Genomic DNA, 10,461 nt, shown 5'->3' with positions numbered 1-10,461 from the left:
TCTCTCTCTCTCTCTCTCTCTCTCTCTCTCTGTGTCTCTCTCTCTCTCTCTCTCTCTCTCTCTCTCTCTCTCTCTCTCTCTCTCTCTCTCTCTCTCTCTCTTTCTCTCTCTCTCTCTCTCTCTCTCTCTCTCTCTCTCTCTCTCTCTCTCACTCTCTCTCTCTCTCTCTCTCTCTCTCTCTCTCTCTCTCTCTCTCTCTTTCTCTCTCTCTCTCTCCTTTTCTCTCTAGGCTTCCCTAGATTTCTCCCAGTTTCAGCTAAATTTCCATATTCTGAAAAAATTGCTTCCCAGTCCTCCTTAATCCTCTTGCCTTCCTTTGGAGACTATTCTCACTTTCTCATGTTGAGGGAGTTGAGTGAACCCCACTGACTCCACCTTGAGACTCGTTTCTGGAGCTAATTCACTTCTCTTTTCTATTCAATGATGGGTTTTATCCAATTTTTGTCTTGTGAGAAAACTGTATTCAATTGTGGGAACTGTGAGAGGACATTATTGCATTGCTTGAACCTAGCCATTCATGGCTATGAAGTTAGACCACCTCATTCTATTGCTTTAGAGACTCTTAACTAGGGACCAAGGTTATGTTGACAAGAAACCCAGTCAGATCTAAAGACTGATGTGCAGAGTTTTCTCAAAACGATAAATCTCAAATAACCCATGTGTCTTTTCTGAAAACTGGCCCAGTACTGGTCAATCAGTTATAGATTCCATGTTCCTTTGACTGCATACAGACATTTGGGGGGAGTGGGACACATCTTTTTCTGATTTCAGGGAATAGCACACTAGTTCACTCTCCCCCTCCCAACTTGGAGAGTCCCTAATCTTTCCTCCAATTAGAAATCATATTACCCAATTTCTTTCTTTCTGGTTAATTACTTTCTTTTAACTAATTGGTCTTATTTGATTGATTGTTTTTAATATATAAAAATCTGTCTCACTCTGTATTCAGGATATAATCCAATCCATACAGTTACACAACTAAATTTTTGCATTTGCTGGGATTCCTAGTTACACTTCTGCTTACTGACTTTGTAACTTGTGCCCCTGCTTAAGGGTCATGTTTCTTTTTTTTTTTTAATTAAGCAATCAGGGTTAAGTAACTTGCTCAAGGTTACACGGCCAGTTATTTCTGGGTGTGGTGCTGAGTATCTGAGCCCGGATTTGATCCAGGTCATCCCGACACTGGAGCCGGTGCTCTTACTCGCTGTGCTACCTGGCCTCCCCAAGGCTTATGTTTCTTACTGCTTGATAAAAGGGATTAGCTGAGAGTCCCCAAATTCCCAGCTAACTTATGGAAAATTCACTACTGACAGTATCCTAGCCAAAAGCCACCGATGCTTGCAATTTCTGCTTCTTTATTGGTCCTCTTTGTACCTTCATGCATGCTCAAGACTCATAACAGCAAATTTTGTCAGCCATGTAAATCTCTGTTGATAATGATGACAGTAAATGGAGGTTTCTGGAGAGATGTTCAACCTCTTAGAGAGACAGGAGGCATGGCTTTTCAGTGATTGCTGTTTTAACCTCTGGTGGATGGACTAAGAATTCTCTTAACATTTGCCTACGCAGATTGTAACTCAATCGAATACTTAATTTACCCAGATATTCCTTACCCTCTCAAATTGTTCATGAAGACTTCTGGAGAAGTCAGATCATTCTTTGGGATGATATACTGTCTGAGGTTATTTCTGCAATGACATACATCTACTATCCTTTGATACATTTCCATTTCCATTGTGTATATTGTTTTCCTAGTTCTGCTTATTTCTCTCTATATCAATTCACAGGAGCATTCTAAATGCTGTTCTGAATTCTTCATAGTGATTTGCAATAGCATAAAGATAGAATCCATTATTTTCATGTGCTACAATTTGTTCAGTCATCCATGCTGAGAACTTCTGAGGTTCTGAAAGGTTACTTGCTCAATGTTTCCTTTTCCTTTCACTAACATTTTCACTAGTATATTGTGGTCAATATGATTGAAATTCAGTTAAATAGGTGTCCTTCTCTGCCTATGTGGTTACTGAGTGGAGGCTTTCCTGGTCCAGGATGCAGCCTGGACTGAGGGCTGGGGTGAGAGGTGGAGTTACCTGGCACCATGGACAGCTTCATTACTGTCATCAAGCTTAAGAATTACTTTGCAGTGTATATCACTTTGCTTTGTTTGTGAGAAACAAAGTGTGTCTCTTGGTGATTTGCTCCCTGCATTAGGTCTAGAAAGTATAGTACTAGCAGGATATACCAGTGACTTCAAGGTCTGATGTCAGCTCCCAAGATCTTACCGTTCCTTCACAGTTTTCATCCCATATATTCTGCTTGCTGGCCTAGCATTGATAATACCAGGTAGGTTCTCCGACAACCTCCTGGATCTGCAAGCTAGCTCACCCTAATTTGGATCCCAACGGAAGTCTTGGCAACCTTTCTAAGGAGGCTCTGCTTGATCACTATCAACACAGACCTTATCACTATTGAACTGATGACCTTCTCAAGGTATAAGCATATAGGGATGATGGGTGGCCTGCTATTTGGGAGGATGGGCTAGTACCTGGTGCTCAGCTGGTGTTTTGTGACCATCTTTGTCTTCCTGATCCAGACTCCTTGACTAAAAATCTTGTCAGAAGTAATGGCCAAGGCATTCTTGGATGAATGAGGGTCAGAACAAGCTGTGTATGTACCTGACCATGGCTATAGTAACTGCCGGTTTCTTCTTCTTTACTGGCTCACCTTCCACCTGGTCATGTGAGGGAACCAGGAAGCCCCTTACTTCCCTCCCCCATCCTCACACAGCTTACTTAGCTGCTCAAGGACTAGATTAAGGGTTGGAGAGGACCAGGCCTCCACTCTCTGGAAAGACAAGAAGCAGGAGGAGGGGACTAATTGTTCTGGTCAGGTATGAGTGTAACTCCTCATGTGTCCTGGGGCAAATTTAGTGAACTATGATCCAGCTTGGGAACAGAACAAGTAACATTTGTAAGTACATCCTTCCTACTTGCAATGGACATTCTATACTGACAGGTTTCTCAGTGTGTGAGGGAATACCCACCATGATCATAGTTGTTAGTCTATGAAAGCAATCTTAAATCTTTCAACTCAGGCCTGTGTTATAAAACAAATCCTTTTTTGCTCAGGTCATCCTCCTTTGGTCCCTACTCTCACCTGCTCTATTCTGTGTGGTTGAGCCAAGATGGTGTATTAGAGGAAACCCAGATGAAATGTTTCAATATATTCATCCAAACAACTCCTATTGGCTCTCAGATATGATACAAGCTCAACTGCCAATAATTTAAGGCATTATACTTTTTTTTTCTTTTGTGTTACTCTCCTTCATGAATTTTACATGGAAATTCCCATCTACATTTTACATTCTATATTCTAGTTATACTAAACTGATAGTGTTCCCTGAACTTGATCCTTCATCCCCTGCTATCTCTTTGCAGACAATCAACAAATTTAGTCTTTTTCCTGAGTTCTAACCCGCCCCCCCCACATCATGAACTACATTATGGACCTCTCAAACTGGATTCCCACAGACATCCCAAACATGACTGAAAAAGAAATTATTTTTTCCTCTGAAATCTTTCTCACTTTGAAATTTTCATATTGCTATATAAACATGCTCCTCATTGTCTAGGCTCTCATTCCTAGTGCCATCTTTGGCTCCTCACTTGTACTTTCCCCCTCTCCAATCTTCCACCAAGTCTTTTCATAGCCAAGTCAAATCATTGCTCCTGTTCTGTCCCCATTCTCTCGAGTCACACAGCTACCACCCTGGTGCAAACGTTCATCACCACATATCAGGAATATTGCAATAGTTTTCTGGTTGGTCTTTCTGACTCAAGTTTCTCTCCACTCCAATCTGTCTTCTCAGATGTCAAAGTGTTTTTTTGCTTAAGGGCAAGTCTGACGATGTCAACCCCCCTGCTCAAATTCTGGTGCTTCCCTATTACCTCCAAGATCAAATAGTAAGTATTTTATTTGGGATGGAAAAACCTTTGTAACCTGCACATTTCCCCCTACCTTTTCAGTCTTCCTTACTTTTCTTCCCTCCATATACTCTCTTATCCAGCTACACTGTCCTCCTTGCTGTCCCTGCCATAGGACACATCATTTACCAACTCCATGCTATCCTAGCAATTGTTTCATGTTCCTGGTTACTCTTCCTCCTCACCTCTGCTTCTCAGTTTCCCTGACTTCCTTCAAGATTCAGCTCAAACCCCGCTCTCTGAAAAAAAACTATTGTAGTCCTCTCCATTGTTCTTACTGAGATCATCTTCTATGTACATACCAGATATATAAATGCAGGTGTAATTATACATATATGTACCTATATCTATATATCTTATTTGTACACAGTTTTGTTTCTGCCATTAAAACGAGTTTCTCAATAGCATAGATTTTTTTTTTTCACTTCTAAACCTCAGCACAGTGGCTAAAATATAGTAAATTCTTATTTATTGCCTCATTGCAGGACAGTCCCTCAGAGAGGGAACTTCTGAGTTTGAGGCAGGATTCTGACACCTGCTAGCAGAGTGAAGGATTGTTTTTTCTGGTTACATAGAGAGAGACATGGTGGCATCAACCAACCATATAAAAATATTATTTACAGCATTTTGCAAAAATAATGAGGCTTTCAATCCATGGCTTTTATGAAGCTTGGTTAGAATGATTCTGAGACTTATGTGTGGAAGTTGCAGAGGCCAATTTTAAACTTAATATAAGAAAATTTTCTCTACTGCTAGAATGATCTAGAAATGGAATGGGCTTCCTCAATCCAGAGTTTCCTGTCACCAAAGGACTTTAGTGGAGACAATCATTGTTAGGTACATTCAGGGATGTATTGGATGGGATGAGATGGCTTTTTATGTCCTTTCAATTCTAGGATCCTATGACTTCACTGTAATAAAAGCTGTCCTACTTCTGAGTACCTATACCAGGGCACTATTCCTTAGCACTTCTGCTCTATTATTCCCCAAATACCACTTATTTCTAAAACGACTCCCCCTTCCACTAGACTAACTCAGTCTCACAAGCCTCAAAAGACAATCTATATAGACAAAGTACTTTTCAGTGTTTAAAGCACTATGTAAAAGATTGTTTTTTTTATTATTAACAATGTTATTAATTATTGTTAGCAATTGCCATCACGGAAAGAGTGTTTGTAGTCCCATTGTGGCCTCTGATGAGAAGATGGAGACTATCAAAACTTAGTATCATGAAGAATAGATCATAATTATCTTTGATATGGAAGCCTGTCCAATATTTAATACAGCTACATTTGATTTTAGTTTTCATTTTAAACCATTAGAGGAGAAGAAAGGCAAATAAGCTTGTACATCAACTAGTGACCTCCGTCTGATGTGACCTGTCTCCCAGTTAGCTTCTTGAATGCTCCCTTGACATCCTTGTTCCTAAGGGTATAGATTGTGGGATTAAGCATGGGAGTGACAACGTTGCCAAAAATCTGAACAGGAGTCACTAGCACTTCACTCAGAGATGGCTGGGTATAAACGAGGGCACAGGGCCCAAAAAACAGAGTGACAACAGAGAGATGAGACACACAGGTAGATGCTGCCTTGCGCCGACCCTCAGCAGAACTCATCTTCAGAATAGCAATGGCAATGCGAATGTAGGAGGCCAAGATGAGGAGGAAGCAGGTCATGGGCACAAGGCCAATATTGGTAAGGCTCACTGTCTCAATGATGAGGGTGTTGCCACATGCCAACTTGACCACAGGAAAGATGTCACAGAAAAAGTAGTCTACCACATTTGAACCACAGTAGGGCAGCTGGAAGGTTAGTGTAGTAAGAATAGCGGCATGGAAAGAACTGGTGAACCAGGTCCCAGCAGCTAGGACAGCACAAACCCGGCGGTTCATGATTATGGTGTAACGCAATGGGTGGCAGATGGCAGCAAATCGGTCATAGGCCATTACAGTATAAAGCAGACACTCAGTACTGCCCAAGAAGTGATAAGAGAAAACCTGGCACATACAGCCGCCCAGAGAAATGACCTGATTCCTCACCAAAAGGATTGCTAGCATCTTGGGCGTACTGACTGAGGAGAAGCCAATATCTAGCACTGATAAGTTGCACAAGAAGAAATACATAGGAGTGTGGAGACGGGAATCAGACATCACAGCCACAGGGATGAGAAGGTTCCCCAGCAGGGTACAAAGGTAGAAGATCAAGAAGACAACAAAAAGCACTTGTTCCTGTCCTTCAGTGTGTGGGATGCCAAGCAAGATGAACTCAGTCACAACAGTGTGGTTCCTTATCTCCATAGACATCAGATTTGTTCCTTTAGAAGGGACATAAAAAAATACACACAAAGTGAACAAATGAATCTTGATAATCAATTCCCTCTCTTGCCACCTCTTCCTGAATTTTTTTTACTATTTAGCATGGAAGAGTTTAGGAGATAAAGAGAGAAAGTTTACAATGAAAGATGCAGTCACTGATCTTACATAGAGGTAAAGAAGCTTTGAACCAATTCTCAGCAAATAACCCAAGAAAGAGATAAAGGAGGAACCTGGTGTCACCTTTAGATCTGACACTTCTTCAGGTGGTTATGGGAAGACATGAGGGAACAGCAGAGTCCTGAGCACCAGAAATTAGTCCTTGTCCTGGCAGTATGGGGTTTACCCAGTCTGATTCGCAGACATTAGAGTCATTTGACTGGAGATTCTGCTGGTTCAAAAGTTCCCAGTCAATAAAATTAAAATCCTTACCTGATAGATTGCCAAATAAGTCGTTCCCTGGCACAATCTGCTCTAACTCTCCATTTGTTTCTTTGTTTCTTAATAGAAATGGAGATACAGAAAGCAGTGAGATAGCCTTGCACTTACAAGTCTTGTTCTGCCGGCATAGCCCTAAACTGTGTTCCAGGACTGCATCAACAGTCACGGAAACTTCCTCCCCCAAACAGAAGGTGCAAAATTAGATGAGAAGCAGATCTTTGTTTTGAATTCATTAGGACCCCTGAATTTATAACTCAGGGTCTGCTGTGGTAATTCATTATTTAACTTTCTATTGCTCTTTATCAAAGACAATAGCCTTTATTGAAGAACTTTTAAAACTTCAGTATATCTGAATAAAGAAATGAGCAGGAAAGGAAAAGCATTAAATATTTAGTATGTACCAGTCATTGTGCTAAAACATGCCTTGAGAAATGGCACTCAGTTATCACATTAGATTCATTTTCAGCAAGTGTCACAATAATGGCATGCTAGAGGAAACTAGATGACTCAGTCAATGTAGCAGTAGGACTGGAGGAGTTAGGAAGACCTTAGCTCCAATCTTTTCCTCAGAAAGTTACCAGCTGTGGGATCGTGGGCAAGTCACTTAACAACTCTGCCTAGGAGACAGTGGATCAATGGATAGAGTGGTAAGCCTAGAGTCAGGAAGACCTGAGTTCAAATTAAGCCTCAAACACTCACTACCTGTATGACCTGGGTCTAGTCACTTAACTTCTATTTGCCCTAATCCACCGGATGACAAATGACTCCAATATTTTTGCCAAGAAAACCCCTATGGACAGTGTGGTCTATGGGGTCATGAAGAGTCAAACATGACTCAATAATTTAACAACAACATTGTGGGACAGTAGGAGTTGAAGTCAGTAAGTCAAAATGAAAACAATATTGGATTTGAGTCAGAAGACCTAAATCTAAGTTCAAATTCAAGTTTATAAGTTCTTCCATTAATTTACCATTTGAACTTAGACAAATCACTACACATCTCTGACTCCATCAGTAAAATGCCAGGGCTACATTACATGTTTCCTAAAGTCCCTTGCAGGTCCCAAAACTTGCATGACCAGACCCAGGACTCAGTACTTTCCTGTTGCTTTACCAAATTCTTTCTCCTGGGGAACTCTCTGCTCCTTTGCATAATTCTGAAAAGTCTTACCCAAATCAATTCAACAAAAACATTTATTAAACACTACCATGTGTTTGCTAAGTATAAGGTGGGAGAAAGTTACAAAACATAAATAAAATTTCCCCTGTCCTCAAGGAGTTTGCATTGTACTGTGGTGGGATACTACATGTAAACAAAAAATTAAACACAAAATCTATAAGAAATAATTTTCAGGGGCAGCTAGGTGATGCAGTGAATAGAGCATTGGCCCTGGAGTCAGGAAGACATGAGTTCAAATCCAGCCTCAGATACTTGACACACTTAGTTGTGTGACCTTGAGCAAGTCACTTAACCCCAATTGCCTTGCTTTCCTCCTTCAAAAAAAAAGAAAATATTTCAGACAGAGTGTTCATGACTGAGGAGATAGAAGAGGCTTCATATAGAAAGTAGTCCCTGAGATATGATTGGAAGGAAGCTCAGAGTCCTAGGTAGCAGAGCAAAGAATGGACTGTCCCCACATGTGGGAACCACATATCTAAGGCACAGAGGAAGGGCATAGAATTTTAGGTAGAAGGAACAGTTGAAATGCATCTTTGACTAGAAAAGATATTAGGAGAAAGGTAAGGGAAAGTGAGAGCCAAATAAATACAGTACCTTGTTGACAATCAGTTTCTTCTTTCCAGGAACTAAAACCCATTATTATATCAAAAGAACATTGATTAAGGAATCAAGAAAGAAACCTGACAGAAGGAGGGAGAGGAGAAAAAGAGGGACAGACTAAAACAAAGAAAGCCTAAAACAAATACTGAACAAAAAAATGAGATGCTTACACCCTTCATTTGTATAAGTCCAAGTTCAGTAAATTCTGCTACTCAGACGTAACTCCAGGAGATGATCTTCTGAGTCACTTCATAGAAAGGGATCCAGAAGTGTGCCTTATCTCTTCAAATTGGAAATATTTCTTTCTCTACCCTCACAAGACCATCAGGAAGGGAAGGACTAATGCCCACACCTTCACTGGGCCCAGTGGAACCTCAGATCCTTCCTGGAGGCTCTAAAGCCTCCTAGGAGCTTGCATCCCAAGCCTAAATAGCATCATTGGCCCTGAGGGACTAGGTCCTTTGAAACCTACTCAGGGTCCCAGTGCTTGCATCATGCTTCATCTAATCAGTTAGGTGATACTAATAAACAAGTGTGTATCAGGTGCCTGCCATGGAGGAGTTTATAAAGCACCCTCCAACAGGAGTTAATATGTTGGATATGATGAAACTCTTTCTCAGCCACATTTTGTAGAATCATGCTCAGGGTCTAGGCATACTGACAGCTGACAGAATCATAGACTCATAGAACTGGAGCTGGAAGGGTCATTTAGTATAACGCTTTTATTTTAGAGATGAAGAAACCAAGGCCTGGTGAGGCTAAATATCTCACTCAGGGTTACACAGATAGCCATCGCCAGAGGTAGAAATTACTTCGAGGTCTTCTGAGTCTAGAGTCACTTCTTTTTCCACTGAACCACCTCTCCTGTATCTGAAATAGAATGTTTCACTTTGGCTATCTTCACCTGAAAATCACCCGAAGAAATGACAGGTGATTTCTTCACCACTGATTGATGCCCTTTCTCCCAATACTTCAATTTAGCAATTTAATTTAACAAACATTAAATTTCTACTCTGTGCAAAGGGCTATTCAAGGCAAAGCAAAAAAAAAAAGAAAGAAAAAAGAAAAGAAACAGATCTTTTCTTGCTAAAATCTTACATTCTACTAGGAAGAAACTACAGCATTACTGGCCACCCAAAGTCATTAAAAGGCCTTCTTCTTGTCCTGCACAAGAAAGGTGCTTTGTTAAAGAGAAATGAACTAGGATTTGAGGAGCTTGTGCTCTTCAATTGATTAGAGCATCTCACCCAGTCCAATATGAATTTATTAAATGTCTGTTATGTGCAAGCACTGTGCTGGTCACTAGGGATACAAAGATAATACAGAAAATGGTCCTGATCTTGATAAAATCTAATCCCTTCTCTAAGTCTCAGTTTCCCTGAAATGAAACAATGTTTTCTCAACTACCAAGAGAGTTAGAAAGTTTATTACAATGGAATTTTTTGGGAGAAAGGGAAAACATTCTATTCTTTAAGGAAAAAAAATAGTGACCAGTGAACTATTTTGATGTGGTAGCCACACATAATTTTACCCTTAATCCCGTGTGCCTGAGACATTATGTCCCTATACAGATATACTTTATGTGTGAATATATATTGCTGGGCAAATCTCATTCCATACTTCAGATTGCCTGTGAGTAGAAATGTATGAGTTGTCCACCTTTCTATGATTTCCTGTCTTTTTTTTTTTCAAATCATATGGTTAGGAGACCAAAAATTTTTGACCTACTACTGGTACTTTGCATACAATAGGTGCTTAATAAATATTTATGACTAAATCCTATTATTGAACTCTCAGGTTTCAATTCATATCATATGATATTTAGTGTTTATTTACTATATGCAATGCATATATGGGATTTTCAGGGGGGGACTAGCACCTCTGGTGTGAAGGATTTTTGAGCCATCTTTGATGTCCTTCTATCACCCAGATCTCACCTGTGACT

The 10,461-nt window shown here is 40.3% G+C and overlaps 1 protein-coding gene across 1 annotated transcript; it reads right to left on the bottom strand.

Moving 5' to 3' along the window:
* Positions 1–5,338: 5,338 nt before the first annotated feature.
* On the bottom strand, positions 5,339–6,280 carry LOC138147646 (olfactory receptor 10D3-like). Its single transcript, XM_069070237.1, has one exon. The coding sequence runs from the start codon at positions 6,278–6,280 to the stop codon at positions 5,339–5,341; it is 942 nt and encodes a 313-aa protein (XP_068926338.1).
* Positions 6,281–10,461: the final 4,181 nt, after the last annotated feature.

This window comes from Petaurus breviceps, unplaced genomic scaffold, assembly GCF_028583685.1.
Source record: "Petaurus breviceps papuanus isolate PSGF00001 unplaced genomic scaffold, PetGlider_PUasm1.0 90804, whole genome shotgun sequence".
Taxonomy (NCBI): Eukaryota; Metazoa; Chordata; class Mammalia; order Diprotodontia; family Petauridae; genus Petaurus; species Petaurus breviceps.
The sequence above is the reverse complement of the archived record's forward strand: the minus strand, read 5'-3'. Positions and strand labels throughout refer to the sequence as shown.

Bases quoted from the DNA above. Each gene is read 5' to 3' on its own strand.
- LOC138147646 (XM_069070237.1), bottom strand. From the start codon at position 6,280: ATGGAGATAAGGAACCACACTGTTGTGACTGAGTTCATCTTGCTTGGC.